The sequence below is a fragment of the Pistacia vera genome, unplaced genomic scaffold, assembly GCF_008641045.1.
Source record: "Pistacia vera cultivar Batoury unplaced genomic scaffold, PisVer_v2 Contig227, whole genome shotgun sequence".
Classification (NCBI taxonomy): Eukaryota; Viridiplantae; Streptophyta; class Magnoliopsida; order Sapindales; family Anacardiaceae; genus Pistacia; species Pistacia vera.
This window is the reverse complement of record NW_022196032.1, coordinates 1394009-1409624: the sequence shown is the minus strand read 5'-3', so window position 1 is coordinate 1409624 and position 15616 is coordinate 1394009. Positions and strand designations below refer to the sequence as shown.

The window sequence follows — 15616 nt, the reverse complement described above, 5'->3', positions numbered from 1 at the left end:
CATGCGCCGCCCATGTAAAATGACCAATTTACCCATTTACCATTACATCAAACGTTTTTCCATCACTTTAAGGGTGAGAATCTGGGATAAATGAAACCTATGGTACTAACTTGAGATTTCGTCAAACTTTGGATGGGAATATGTCGTTTACTCCTAATATAAGACCACAAGTTCAGTATTTGAAACATTTGTCCTTAAAATAAAAGTGAAATCACACAGACTAAAAAGAATCAACTCCGAAATTTCATGATGTGGCAACTGGAACTTTTCATTTGCATGCATGGAAGCCAAATGTCCAGCAGAAATTTCATATCTGTCACTACAAACTTCCACGTGACTCCAGCAAAAATCCAAAATTTTGAATCACTATCCATATCCGTCTGCCTCTATCTCTCTGACTCTCTTTATATAAAGAAGATCAACTTCAAACAAATCCATGGTTGATTCAGACAACTGACACTGATCATCAATGGAGACGACGAGTATAGCTGCAGCAGAGACGTCGGAAGCGATAATGCAGCCGGAGAAGAAGAAGAAACTGAAGGTGATGGTGGGAATTGACGATAGTGAAGAGAGCTTTTACGCACTGAAATGGAGTCTCGATAATCTTTATTGTATAGCTCCGGAAGCGAGCCAGGATGGCTCCGATGGCTACAAACTCTCTCTGGTTCATGTTCAACATCCTTTTCAGCACTTCGTCTTCCCCGCTGGTCCCGGTGGTGCAAGTGAGTAATTAATTACAGCACGAATATTCTCAAGTATGGACATAAAATCTGAATCCACTAAAAATTAAAACTTGCTAGGACCCTAAGAAGCTAGTTTTCTGGATTTTAACTTTGATTTTGTTGATTTTCTATTATGTTAAACTGAAAAAAAAAAAAAAAAATTTTTTGAGCTAAAGAAAATTACAATGTATTGCTAAGAAAATGTGTAAATCGCTAGAGGTTCTAAATTTAACAGGAGAAAATCAAACTTAAAACTTTTTGAGTAATGCACCTGGGGTTCTACATTTAACGACCGCATAAACCTTTTAGTAGCTATTCTTGAGGGAATCAAATTCAAGATTTCTTGAGTAATACACCCAAGAGTTTCTATTACCTCACCCATCCACCTAGGGGTGGGTAAGTAGATTTCTTCATAAATAAGTAGTATGGTTATTACTTTTGAGGCCAAGCTAGCTCGAATAATGAGCTATGCCGGTATGGTTATTGTTGAATTGAAATCTTAACATATGGTGTACATTCTAATCTAATAATGTTACAATCCAATAACATAATCAAACCCTTTAGGAAGGCCCGAGTAGATTTTGATTTTGGTTGTTGTAAATTTTTTGCTAAATATAAGAATTTGTTAGCAGCATTTTATGCAACACCTTCAATGGTGGACTCTGTGAGGACAGCCCAGGAAGAAAATTCTGCAGCTCTACTCTCTCGCGCACTACAAATGTGCAAAGATAAGCTGGTAATTAATCACTTATTTATGCATAAAAGCTAAGTATAAATTAGTAGATTCGTTACAAGAACAACAATTTCTAGGTATTTAGTTACATGTAACTTGGTGCAGGTGAAAGCAGAAACTCTGATTCTTAATGGAGATCCAAAGGACATGATTTGTCAAGCGGCAGAACAAATGCACATTGATCTTCTTGTTCTCGGAAGCCGCGGCCTCGGCAAGATTAAAAGGTAACTGATTACTTTTGTATTATAAGTATGATCCATCACATTCGCATAGTCATTAACATGTAGAGTAATGTTAGGTCCATAACTCAATCTCACGACCTCTAACATAGCAGCTCGTCATTGGCCAGCTCATAAACTAGGTCTGCCTGTTTGCATGGATACCGTCTATCCATTTGCGAGCTAACCAATAACGAACTGTCACGTTAGAGTTGTGAGAGAAAATTGTGGACCTAGTATTATCGTAAGATGTATGATCAATAACTGGAAGCACACTAATGAGTTGGTCCAAATTGAACTAAAACATCTTGATCGATTCAAATGCAATTGCAGTAGTTAAAAATTTATTTCCTATTATTTGCAGAGCATTTCTGGGCAGTGTAAGCGACTATTGCGCGCATCATGCTATATGCCCTATCACTATTGTGAAGCCGCCAAAGGAACGAAGCAAGTAATGGCGATATCTTTAAGTGTTTTAGATATGAAGAAAGGAATATATATATATTTGTGTTTTATTTGTGCAATGTAGCTATGTGTGAGCTCCATTTCTGTAATAATAGATGGTTCAGAATCTTAATGAAATCTTTTGTGGGTTAAGATAGTTTAATTTACATCATACTTTTATGCGTGTATGAACTCAGCAACTGCAAAAGAATATCTGATTTCCGGAAAAATGGTACTCAATGTTAACGACGTCACTCGACCAATAAAGGTTCACTTGATAGGTAAAGGTCAAACTATTACTCATCCATGGGTAGCTCAACGGTAAGAGCAAACCAAAGGGACAGTGCATAGCTTTAACTCACAATCTCAGGTTTGATCCTCGGTTGGGTGCAAAGGTAAGTACTTTTGCTCATGATTTACTTAAGGGGTTATAGCGGTGGATTGTTATGGGATAACTTCCCTTGAATTAGTCGAAGTACGTGTGAATTAGTCCAAAAACTTCAGTTAACAAAAGAAGAAAACATTATATATGTTTTTCACAAGTAATATTTATCAGACCAAATTAAATCCGAATACAGTAGACTCGGACAAAATTGTAACATCCATAACTAATGCAATGTAAGCATCTTACGCCCATAAAACATAATCATTTCATTTAAAAGCTTTAAGTTATTGAGTTAGGAGCAAAAGGGTCAAATTGGAGCTCCTTAATTTTTCAAAAAAACCTGAAAAGGTGTTTGAAAAAGTCGTGCTATGGAATTATTTTCTAGTTGCAATGAGGCCGGTTCAATTTAATTGGCTCAAGTGCTCAATAAAGAGAGCGTGCAGCAGCTAAGTCTAGTCTGTATCGAAAGACAACTAATTTTTTTCATAATAAGGTCAAACAAAGATATTGTAGTGGAAGTTGAGGTGTCATTTGTGGATCTAAACAAAAGGATTTTGAATAGATCAAATGGATTTGAGAGCTTAAATTAACCTGGTCAGAAGTGGAGCTGTTGACCATATTGTCTGTCCTATGCATGATGATCCATTTGGCATTTCTGTGATATTAGGTGGTAATACAAAAGGGAAATAAGCTGGCAATGACAAGCTCCTGCAAGACTAGTTCTTAGGAGTGATTTGGTCATATTCAATAACTTTCTAACCAAATGTTGGAAAGTTCTGGGTAATCCAAAGGATGTGTGTCTATTCGATTACGACACAGTATATTCTATTTTGAAGGATGTATGTTTGTTTAATCATATAACACACATACATGTTTGATGTGCACCTATCCTATTATATTGTGTGCTCGCGAATGTATCCAATTACTATGTACGTGCATGTTTGACACATGACGTGTTGTGATTGAATCGATGCACATACTTGACGTATTGAATCAATTACACATACACTTGACATATTGAAGACCGAATCTTTTTAGTGAGAAAAGCCTAAAGCCGTCATCTTAGGCAACACATATAGACAGCGTGAGACAGCGAGATGCTGTTGTTGTTTTAGCTTTAACCGCGAGAAGTTGAAATGGCTTGTTGGAACGAGTCCTTGGAGCTTTCCTGTATTGAATTTGAACACCAGAAAACAACTCTCATCCTATAGCTCAATGCAAAGAATAGAAAAATAATATAGTCTTATTCTCTTTCTTCTTCTAAGCATAGTCACAATCTGAGACAATTAACAAGTCACTCTTTTCGCTAAATAATCCTAACTTTAGCATGACAGGATTGAGTAAACTATATGAATTTGATTTGATATCTAACAGCGACAGAACTTGTTGCTCTGGAAAAACAATCAATGTAAACATACAACATTTTCGTAACGAAGACAAAATATCTAAAGATAAAAAATTAAATGAAAAGAGGAAGATCAGCTTGAGACTTGTGTGTTACTTGGGTTCAACTTTTGCAGAAAGTGTATATCCGCCACTGTAATCAAAGGCATGATCACTGTCATTGACATCCTTTTTCGGCAAGTTTTCGCCATAAATTTGTCTAATAACACCTTTTGTAGAGTTAAAATCTGTTGCAGATGATGATGCTGAAGTTGAGTTTGTGTTCAATCCATCATTCTGTAAAAGGGTTTCGATTGCCTTAACCACCTCACTCATCGTCGGACGATCTGCAGCTGATTCTTCAACACATTGCATTGCCAAATCCAGAAACCTTCTAAAACCTATAAGTCCTGTGTTTCTAATGGTTGGATCCATTATCTCCTTCAATCCATAATGCTCTTCATCACTCTTATCCATCATCATTCGAACTTCACGGACAATGTACTTTCCCTTCTCTATCGGTTGCCTAGCCGATACAAGTTCTAGCATAACCACTCCAAAACTATACACATCACTCTTCTCAGTTAGCTGTTGAGTCATGTAATATTCAGGATCGAGATAACCCTGTAACCGGACACCATTTTGACATCAATACGAGTCAAATAAAAACCTATAAAACCCAACAAAAGATTTGGATTTTGTATACTTACCAGTGTGCCTTTAACTTGAGTTGAAACATGTCCTTTTGCACTGTCTGATACAAGCTTAGACAAGCCGAAATCTGCAACCTTAGCTGTTAAATTTTCATCCAACAGAATATTGGTGGACTTGATATCTCTGTGGATGATAGGAGGATTTGCAAGCTCATGTAGGTAAGCCAGTCCTCTCGCTGAGCCAAGAGCGATGCGAAGTCTTCGTTTCCAATCAAGATGAATGCCGGATCTCCCTGGAAATGTAGAAATGAATTCTCTTTAGCATGATCAATGTCAAAAACTTATTTTTTCGTGAAATATTGAACTGTCTGTTTTCTAGTTCAAGAGAAGGTCTAGTACCTGACAAGCTTTCCCTAAGAGTTCCATTGGGGAGAAATTCATAAACTAGCATCTGTTCTCCTTGTTCGAAACAGAAACCGACAAGGCCAACGAGATTCTTATGATGAACGCGCGAAAGCAATTCGATTTCAGTCTTGAACTCAAGCCCTCCCTGCATTGATCCTTGCTGAGCTCTTTTGATTGCCACTACTTGTCCATCAGAAAGCATTCCTCTATAGACCTGGAGGGCACATAACAACATCACTTAGCAGCTTTTTAGATCCTCTTCAGGGAGTAGAAAATAGAGCAAAAATCATTTACCTTGCCGTAGCCTCCGGACCCTATCTCATTGCTTTCGGAGAAATTACTGGTGCATTTTTTAAGTTCATCATAAGAGAACCATCTTGCTCCCTTCAACTGTGGTGCACCTCCACTGTCTTTGCCACTGGGTGCCCAGGATGCTGCAGAGCAAAGAATATAACCGATATGACTAAAACTTTCTCATGTTGCTCAACTAGAAACATACTGATTTGACAGAAGATGAATTACCAAATGGTTTACTCATTCCGATGGCTCTTTCTGCACGTTTCTTTTGCAGGAAAGCGTATATCCCGATTCCCAGAAGGCCTAGAACCAGAAGGGCACCTCCACTTGCTATGCCAGCGATCACACCAGTGCTAAGAGAAGCTCCTTTATGTGACTCTGAAACATATTTGTTGTTTGTCTAGTCAGTTCATCATTCTATGACGTAGTACTAATTTTACACTGAATAGAGAGAAGCAGTTAGTTACCTGGAAAAGGATAAGGATTGGCGATGAAATAGTAGGGACCGAACTCCTTGGGAGGCTTGTAGGTTTGATTACTGAACTGAAATCCTATCCTCTGAATTTCTGACCTGTTAAAGTACTTTCCGGTAGACGGAAAGAGTGCAAGCTGCACTTGAAGGTAGTCATCGGTATTGAAGAAGGGATTCTGAAGAAAGACTGAACCAGGATTGAGCTCCATTTTCACCCACATGCTCATCTCTAATTCATGAAACAGGCTCACATTGGACAATTCCCTAAAGGAGGGTCCTCTGAAATACATTGTCCCTTCAAATGGATAGGCACATTCACAGCTCTGAGGGCTGAGCCTCTGATCTGGCGGACATGATCTGCCTCCACAATTAGCCAGGCTGGTCGAATATGGTTTTGCAGTTTGTTGCTGAACCTGGCAGTAGTTCATATTTGAGAGATCTGAGGAGCATACAGGATTCCCTACAAGTCTGAAGAGAATAACATCGATCGACAAGTAAGAATGATGCAATGGATAAACACATTATCACTCGATGAAACTTAAAGCTTACAAAATGTCTTACATTAATGTATAGTTTTTATATCCTGAATCCACTGTTAGTTTAGAGATTTTGTTGTTCTGAAAATCAACAAGCTGCAAATCTGGACCAATGGTGTCTCCTAGGTTCAATGTGTCATTAAAAGAGTTGTTCCTCAGTTTCCTGCGAAAAAGTATAAGAACTAAATTAAGATTCATAGCTTTCTATTTCCCAAAATCATTTGGAAACTTCTGCTGGTCTTAATAAAAACTTACACTTGTTGTATTTGCTGAAAACTGAAGATTTTCTGTGGAACAGTCCCTTGAAGTGACCCATGTTCGACAATCCTGAATAGAATATAGAATATAGAGCTCCAGAATGAGATTTGAAAGTGCTTTTGAGGGAAGTGATTTTCAGAATTTTAATCTGAGATTGACAGAAGACTTACAAAGTGGTGAGTGATGTTAAGGTTGAGAACCAAAGTGGAGCTTCTGATGGATCAAAAGAATTGTTGCTAAGATCCCTGAAAGGTAAGCCATTGATCAGAGAAATTCTCCACGAGAAAAATATTTTTTTTGTGAGAAATCAACTGAAAATGGTAAGTTTTGTGTCTTTAACTCACACATAATTGAGGGAATTCAGTTGACCGAAGTTTGGAATAGGGCCTGTTAGATTGTTGTGAGCTAAATTCCTGAAAGAGGAAGAAAATTGATTAACCAGCAAACTTTCGTATTAAAAATTTCACATCTTCTTGAAGATCAAAGACTTACAATTCATTGACGCTTGAAAGGTTATTGAGACTTGACGGTACCTCTCCTGAGAGATCATTTCTATCAAGCCGGCTGTTGCAGATTAAGAAAGTTTCAGTTAAACGAATTCGATGAGATGCTGACCGAAATCACAGTGTGAAAATGAATAGAAAGATGAATATGAGGAGGTTTTTACTCACAGAACCTCAAGAGTCTGAACAAGTCCTAATGTGCTGGGGATGGTCCCGGTAAGTTGATTTCCATCAAATAATCTGAAAATGGAAGAACGCTTTCGTCAACCGTCTACTTTTCTTTTTATAATCTAACCGAGCGATGCAGGGTGGATATCGACTTACACATGTATCAGTTCCATGTCAGAGCTGAAAAGTTGAGGGGAAATGGTTCCGGAAAGCTGGTTCTTGTTAAAATGGCTGCAAATCACAGAATGAAGTTATTGTTTGTTAATAAGCTTAGCTTCTTTAAAGACAGTTTTTTTTTTGTGGAACTGGAAACAAAAAGTACTCACAAGTGTTTAGCATTTTTAAGCTGATCCAATCCTGGAGAGTTGGGTGTCGAAACTGGGATTGATCCTGTCAACTGATTGTCTGCCAAGTCGAGCCAGTAAAGATTGGAGAGTTTACCTAAAGAAGGAGGAACTGTACCGCTGAAGTTGTTCGAGTTCAGAGCCCTGGAAATGAGTCTAGTTTTTAGCAAAGTGAACATACAGAAAACTCGCCAGTTTGTGATGTTGTTAAACTGTTAAAGCTATTCTTACAAGAAAGAAAGCTCTCCCAAATTGCCTATTTCATCAGGAATGTCACCGGTGAAACTGCAGCCGGCTAAGATTCTGAAAGATGGCAAACAAAAACATATTTCATCAAATCATACAAAACAGAAGAACAGATTAGCACGTGAGGCAATAGGATCTTACAGAATATTCAGATTCAGGAGATCTCCTATCCGCGGAGAGAGCGAACCTGTTAGGTCTTTGTTAAATGACAGGTCCCTGAGATCAAATAGATGCATAACTTCAATTACCATGTGAGAGCTAGCAACAATGAAATATGCAGTAAATCAACAAACTTTCAAGAAAATAAGAGAAGGAAACTGACAAGGATTTCAATTCTGTAAGCCCTCCAATGTCTCCACTCAGTTTCCCTGCCAGGCCCATGGTTGATAATCCCCTGAAAACATAATGTACAAAGGCCAATGAGCTTTGCTTCAATTGTCAAGTTGAAGAGAAAGTAATAGAAACCAGATCTTACTCACAATTGAGTCACCCTTGAATCGATACACTTAACTCCGTCCCAGGCTCCACAAGGGTCATCTGAGTTTTTCCAGCTTGGAGGTATATTTTGCCATGAATCCTTCAACGATTGGAGCGCCGCAGCTGCACCACCACATAATCTTACAGTCAATATTATATATCTTCTCAAGAACAGTTCGTATACATATGCAATATGTTCATTAAATTTGGCATTGCTTTTGCCATTTCTAACACTACTTTATTCATAAACCGACTAAACACCACCATTCAGCCAATCCAGCAAAGTATACAATCAAATATGCACAAATGACTCAAAATACTCGTACAAATCAAACACTACAAGTTGCAAATCACATTACCATCATTAGAGTCAGTAACACAAGAAACAAACTGAGCTTTGAAGCTAATCAAAGCGACGAAGACTACGAAGAGCAAGAATCTGCAAAAGGGTGCCATGGCTGAGAGAGCTTGACTGAAATTTGGCATATTAAAAGATGATCATTCAAGCACCATTGAAGAAACAAAGAAAGAAAGTTTCACACAAAAATATGAAAAGGGTATGTCCTGTTTTGGTTATAGAATTGATTTCCCTTGTCTTGGAAGTCAATCTAACCATCTCCACTACTGGCCAAGGTCATCATCATAGCGTTTTGTTCACATCTTCAATCACTTTGTTTATGTCTCTAGTTATAAAGGTAATGTTCCCTCTAAACAAAGTCTCTTTCAAACAAAAACAAACAATTATGATTAACCAAATGCTATAGCTACACTTGATGGATCCTCCGCCTGCCTGCCAAAACAATGGAGATTTATATATATATATATATATAAATATTAAGCCTTTTTTTTTAATACAAGTTTTCTCTTAGCTTGCATTGCATATATATTACGAAGGATTTTCCTATGGCTGGTTTCCAGCTCAAATATAAATAATGGAAAAAATGTAAACATTATAATATTTTATGTGTTCTTATATTGATTAAGGGTGTGTTCTTCTCCAATTTTATTAATCAGAAACCGCGTGCTACTTGTTCACTAATCATTTTCGTTTTTAAAATTCCAAAACAGAGGAAATATGTTTTGGAGAGTATGTTTGATCCATATATAAGGCAAAGATCATAAAATATTTTGTTTTCATTCTCTTATTTTATTAGCTTTATACGGAAAGATAATGAATGCATTTTCTCTGTTTTCATTTTTGGATATTGTTTTAAATGTAGTTTTCAATATTTGATATTATTTTTTTGGTGATTGGGAGTGTCCGACCCAGCTTATGCGTACCTTAACTAATCTCTACAAAAACCAAAGAGAATCGAGCTACCCCTATTAATAACTGAGGAGAGTCGAACTCAAAACCGCTTAAATAATAAACCTAATAGTCTCTATCACCCCATTCGACCACCCAAGAGTATTTAATATTTGATATTATTAGCCACTCTTATATCCCCTATCACAAATTTACTATTTATAATATATTACTAATTTCATATATCATGTTATAAATCTATGTTTAATTTGACAGACCCACATCATAGATTTTTTTTTTTTTTAATTTTGTGTTCATTATGAATACTAGTTAGAATCACTCTTTTAAAGTGTCCAATGAACATGAGTGAGTATGTTTAAAGAATGCTTTACTTTCTTCAACCTTCATCATCATCATCATACTCATAATAATTAATAATTTCCCACTAAGCAATTCCCCATCAAGATAGTTGGAAAGTAGTTGTAAAAGGGTCCTACTTTGCCTTATTTTTTTTCCAACAATTACTTCACCAATTGAGATTGGGAGGCTAGCACAAGCCAAAGACAAATATAACATGTTATTCCACACTACTTCAAAAAGATTCCTTTGGGTATTTTTTTTTTTTCCCTCATTGTTCTATGTGAAGGGCAAAAGTTCTTTATTTCAAATTGGATATTCTTATTACCTAACTCTAGAAAATTGAGAGACACATCAAGTAGTTGGTTTACTAGTTTTTCTTTGTGAATTTAACATCTATTGACCACAAAAACACTTTTCGAGCACGAGATGATAACATTATCATTTCCGTATAGATCGTAAGTAGTATTACAATCGTTTTAGATTTTCGGGTCAAAATGATAAGAGATGATCTAATTTATTTGGTTAGAATTTGTAAAGACCCCATAATTGGAAGGTTTGGTTATTAATAGTTACTAGTGATAACATTATCATGTACATATAGATCGTAAGTAGTATTGTAGTCGTTTTAGATTATTGTCGAGTAAAAAAGATAAGAGATGATCAAATTAATTTGGTTAGAAATTATAGTGACCCCATAATTAAAAGGTTCACCCATTTTGTATAAGTACTTTTTCAAAAGTTTATTAGCTTTGTATAAGACATCAAAAAATAGCATTTCATGGTGAGATTTTAATATGATTGTATAAGACCCGGTATAATACATTTCTTTTGTAGTGTAATCTTTTCTGATTGTCAAATTAAGGGATAAGATGATCAAATTTATATGATTATAACTCTTAATGGTCACATAATTGAAAGGTTTGATTAGTGAATATTATAAGGGGATAACATAACCCTATCCAAACAATTATTTTGTAATACAAAATTATATAAACCAACTTGTAAATAAAATATTTGTGTTTATTCATTTTGGCGTTACAAAAGGGATAGCTCTCTAGCTAGTTAAGATACTCCCTACAACATTACAAATACATGATGAGTATATATAATAATATGTAGATTATCATAACTCAATACATCCATTTGATAATTGGTGAAATTATTGGTATTTTATTTTATCTAGATCTAGAAACTTTTTATGCTATTAAAAATTTGATAGTATTTTGAAAATAAATAAATAAATAAATAAATAAATATATAAAAAGGTTATTCAATGGGATAAGTATTTAAACCCCCCAAGGTTTAGTAGAATCTAATAAACCCTTTGTAGTATTGGTAATTACTCTGTACCTCCTTGTAGTATTGATAATAACTCTCAACCCCTTATCGTCAATGGTTTTTTTTTTTTTTTTTATTTACTTTTAACCATAGAAAGGGTAAATGGCCTTAATGCCCTCGCCTCTTATGCCCATCGATCGCAACCCACTCCCTTAACTTTTACTTCATATCTAGCAGGCCCCAAAACCCATGTTAAGTTTAAAAAATTATTAAATTATGTAAAGTATCACAAATTTTAATAAGAAAATAGAAAAGAAACTAAAAATAAAATAAAAAAAGGGAAAAAAATCCGAAGAAATGAAAAAAAAAAAATCTGGAACAATGAAAAGAACAAGAAATATATGAAAAAAATAAATAAATATATAATGATCTAAGAATTGAAAAACTTACTTTGTAAAAAGTTAAAATCTTAGAATTTTTTTTTTAAATAATTTTTATTTAGTATTTGTGTTGTTTAGTTTTTTTTTTAATTTACTAGTTATTTACCTTTTTTATTTAAAAATGAGTTGTTAATAAAGTTTAGGATAAATTACTTAAGTTCAAATTATAATTAAGGTAATTCGTAGTTGTGTTTGGTTAAATTCAGTCAACTTCCATATTTGTTAGGGTTTATGTGGTAATCTTGAGAGTTTTTGGTATATAATAATTTTACAAGTTTTAGGTGGTGCAAATATTAGCCCTTTGTAATTATGAAAACTTAGGTGTATTTACTGTTTATCCTTGGTTTCATTAAAACTAACCAAAAAACTTTTAAGGGGTTGACGACAAAGGATTTAGAGTAATTACCAAAATTGTTTTAAAACCCAATCTATCCTGGCCGGTTGGATCGGTTGGACCGATGAGCCAGGCCAAGAGAGTAAAAAAACTAGGGGGACTATTTGATCCAAATTCACTTGAGATTGGACCGAGGTACTTTAGCAACCCGTCGGTCCAACCGTTTTTTGGAAAAAAACTGGGTGACTAAAATTGCAGAAAAAATGACTTTCAACTAGCAAAAACGGCAACTTTCGGGGGGCAAACATGAATCAGGGTTAGGGGGTTTTAAATGGTGGATCACGGTGAGTCAGGAGGTGGTGTTTGATTAAGTTTTAGTTGTCGGAATTGCCGGAATTTGGCTAAGGAATGGCAAAAACCTAGCTTCTAATTGCCAAAAATTGGTGGGTGGAATGGCTTGGGAACTTTGGAAGTTTTGTAACAAAGTAGCCGGTGAGTCCAATGGTGGCGATGGTTGGAGTTTTTGTTGCTCAAAATGGCCGAATCTAGCAAAGGATACTCGAAAAAACACATTTTTCATCCTCGACGATCGGCGAATGATGAGAAGGGATAAAAGGTATGATTTTGAAGAGGAGATGGTGGGGGTTCCAATGGTGGTGACGAGGGTGATTTTGGGTGAGAAAATAGCCGGAAAAAGAGGAAAAAAGGCCTACGTTGACGCATGCTAACGTGCGTCGAAAACAATGACTATGCTAACATGCGCCAATTCAAAATTTTTGAAATTTGTTTAGGTGACACATCACCAGTTTGACCCATCGGTCAAACCGGTTAAATCGGTCAACCTAGGACCCCACTATTTTGCCAGGTTTAGCCCCGGGTTGGTTTTTAAAACATTAGTTACCAATACTACGGATGATTTAACAAGATTTGGCCAAACCTTAGGGGTTGAAGTACTTATCTCAGGGTGCGTTTGGTTTAAGGAATGTTGAATGACTAAAATCTTATATTACCTTGAAAATTAGTTAGAATAAATGGATGGGTATATTATATTAATATGTTTGGTTAGGAGGAATAAATTGGTGGGTATGTTATTTAAATTACTAAATTGCCATCTTTGTAAATATTAATATAATATTATTTTTATTATTAATTTTTAAATATTTTTTTAACCCCCAATATTTCAAATTTAGCTAAAACACCCCCACTTATATAAAACTTTAATTTATAACAAAATCACCCCCACTACCATGCCACCACCGCAAACCACCGCCGAAAGTCGTCGGATGTCTCTTGAAGTCGTCGTGAGGCCTTGATATGGCCGTTTCTGGCCATATTGATGGCCGAAAACGGCCATATCAAACTAGATTTGGCCGTTAACGGCCAAATCCCTAGCCATTATCGGCCAGATCTAGGCGAGATCTGGCCATTAACGACCATGGATCTGGCCATTAATAGTTAGATCTATTCTGGCCATTAACGGCCAGATCTATTCTGGCTAGAATAGATATGACCATATCTCATTCATATATGGTCGCTAAAGGCCAAGTGTCTGGCCATTAACGACCAGACCCATCAATCTAGCTAAAAATGGTCAGAATAGATTTGGTCATTTCTGACTAGATCTGCTTTCGATATGGCCTTTTCGACCATCAATATGGCCAGAAATGGCCATATCAAAGCCTCCTGGTGATGGTGGGCTACTCCCGGCAACTCCAGGTGACTTCTAGCAACTTCCCATGGAGGCCGGCGGTGGTTTGGCTGGCGGCAAGTGGGTGGGGGTGGTGGCTTGGGTAAGGTGAAATTTTTTTTTGATTTTAAAGGTAATTTTGTCCCAAAAGTTAATTAATTGGGGTGAAATGGTAAAAGCAAGATTCATGTAAATAAATTTAAAAGTAAGGGCATTATTGTCCTAAAATTTTATTAATAAGGGATGTAATTGTAACAAAAAAAAGATTACCCTAGTAATCTTACAATACCTAAGAAAATGGAGGTAATCAGATTACCTCCAATATTACCAACAGTAACTACTATGGGGGTGGTTGATTCAAGGAATGTTGGATTACTGGAAATATTAGATTATTGGAAAGTTATATTACCTTAAAGATTACTGAGAATCTTTAGGAAAATGTGTTTGGTTAATTGGTGGGTAAGTTATATTAATTTGTTTGGTTGGGAGAAATAAATTGGTGGGTATGTTATTTAAATTACTGAATTATCCTCTAATTAAATATTATTTTTAAATATTGATTATTATTTGAATTATATAACCCCCCTGCATTTCAAAACTTAGCAAAAACAACCTCATAATAAAAGTTTGGAAAATCAACAAAGCACCCCCACTAACCCAGCCATTGTCGGCCGCCAACAACCTAATGGCGCACGGAAGGCAGGAAATGGCCTCCGTGCGCCGTATGGCCATTTTCGGCCAGAGATCTGGCCGAAAATGGACAGACGTGACAGATCTGGCCATCGACGGCCAGATCCGTTGACCTGGCAGTCAACAACCAGATCAATAGTCGTTGATGGTTAGATATCTTGTCGGAAATGGCCATATAAGCGCACGACAGCCATTTTCGACCTTCCATGCGCCGTTTCGGTGGCTATGATGACTGGCCGCGGCAGTGGTTTCTAGCAGCAGGTGGCTGCAGGTGGGTAGGGGTGATGGCTTGGGTGGGTTGCAATTTGTTTTGAATTTAAGGGTAATTTTGTCCAAAAAGTTAATTAACTGGGGTGAAATAGTAAAAGTCATATTCATGTAAATAAATTTAAAAATAAGAGCATTATTATCCTAAAATTTTATTAATAAGGGATAGAATTGTAACAAAAAAAGATAACCTTGATAATCTTAAAATACCTAAGAAAATGGAAGTAATCAGATTACCTCCAACATTACCAATAGTAACCAATATTGGTATTTGAAGATTACCAGTATCTTATATTATTTGACAACCAAATATAGTAATCAAGTAATATAAGATGACTTAACCCTAGTAATCCCACATAAGCCCTCAATCAAACGCTCCCTATTGGTATTTGAAGATTACCGATATCTTATATTACTTGACAACTAAACATAATAATCAAGTAATATAAGATGATATAACCCTAGTAATCTCACATAACCCCCAACCAAACGCCTCCTTATTTTAATTATATTAAATGACACACTAACATGACGTTCATTATTTTATTTTATTTTTAAAAAAATTGAAAAAAAAAGAAGTTTGATTCTATATTTTCAAAATTGAATATCGTGTTTATTATTCTTTTGTAATAATAGTATTTGCAAATAAAAGTAATCGACAAGTTTCTGTTATTATTTTCTTAGGATAAATAAATATGGAATATTATAATAAATTAGAATGAAAAAAATTAAAATAACTATTTTATGCTTTCTAAGTTCTCAATTCTTAGTAATTCATGAAATTTTCTAATTTTTCTTTCTAAAAAACAATTATTACATAATTTCGAGGAAAAATAGAGAATGAATAAAGAAAAAATGAAAACACTTTTGCAAACTATATCATGGATATATACCTTTTTTTGCAAAATGAACCCCTAAAGTTTTTATCACAAATACCCTTTTATGCTAACCTTATTGTTAGGTTTGTAAAACACTTTCTTATAAAACCAAAGTTACCATTTTACTCTAACACTTCCTTATAATATTAAAGTTATTATTTCACTCATCTACTGCAAACGACAACATAA

General features: G+C 35.5%; 2 protein-coding genes across 2 annotated transcripts; one reads left to right on the top strand and one right to left on the bottom strand.

The window, feature by feature from the left end:
* The first annotated feature begins 469 nt into the window (after window positions 1-469).
* LOC116130957 (universal stress protein A-like protein) lies at window positions 470-2131 on the top strand. Its single transcript, XM_031416632.1, has 4 exons — window positions 470-725; window positions 1358-1461; window positions 1564-1682; window positions 2041-2131. Exons 1-4 carry the CDS (start codon window positions 470-472, stop codon window positions 2129-2131), a joined length of 570 nt encoding a protein of 189 aa, XP_031272492.1.
* Window positions 2132-3730: 1599 nt separating this feature from the next.
* On the bottom strand, window positions 3731-8945 carry LOC116131001 (probable leucine-rich repeat receptor-like protein kinase At5g49770). The gene is made up of 19 exons (XM_031416667.1): window positions 8607-8945; window positions 8250-8370; window positions 8093-8164; window positions 7912-7986; window positions 7756-7827; window positions 7507-7668; window positions 7337-7411; window positions 7181-7252; window positions 7002-7073; window positions 6854-6922; window positions 6680-6754; window positions 6507-6578; window positions 6277-6414; window positions 5711-6183; window positions 5469-5621; window positions 5241-5380; window positions 4941-5160; window positions 4599-4834; window positions 3731-4512 (listed from the first exon to the last, which is right to left on the bottom strand). Exons 1-19 carry the CDS (start codon window positions 8731-8733, stop codon window positions 4003-4005), a joined length of 2934 nt encoding a protein of 977 aa, XP_031272527.1. The 5' UTR covers window positions 8734-8945; the 3' UTR covers window positions 3731-4002.
* Window positions 8946-15616: the final 6671 nt, after the last annotated feature.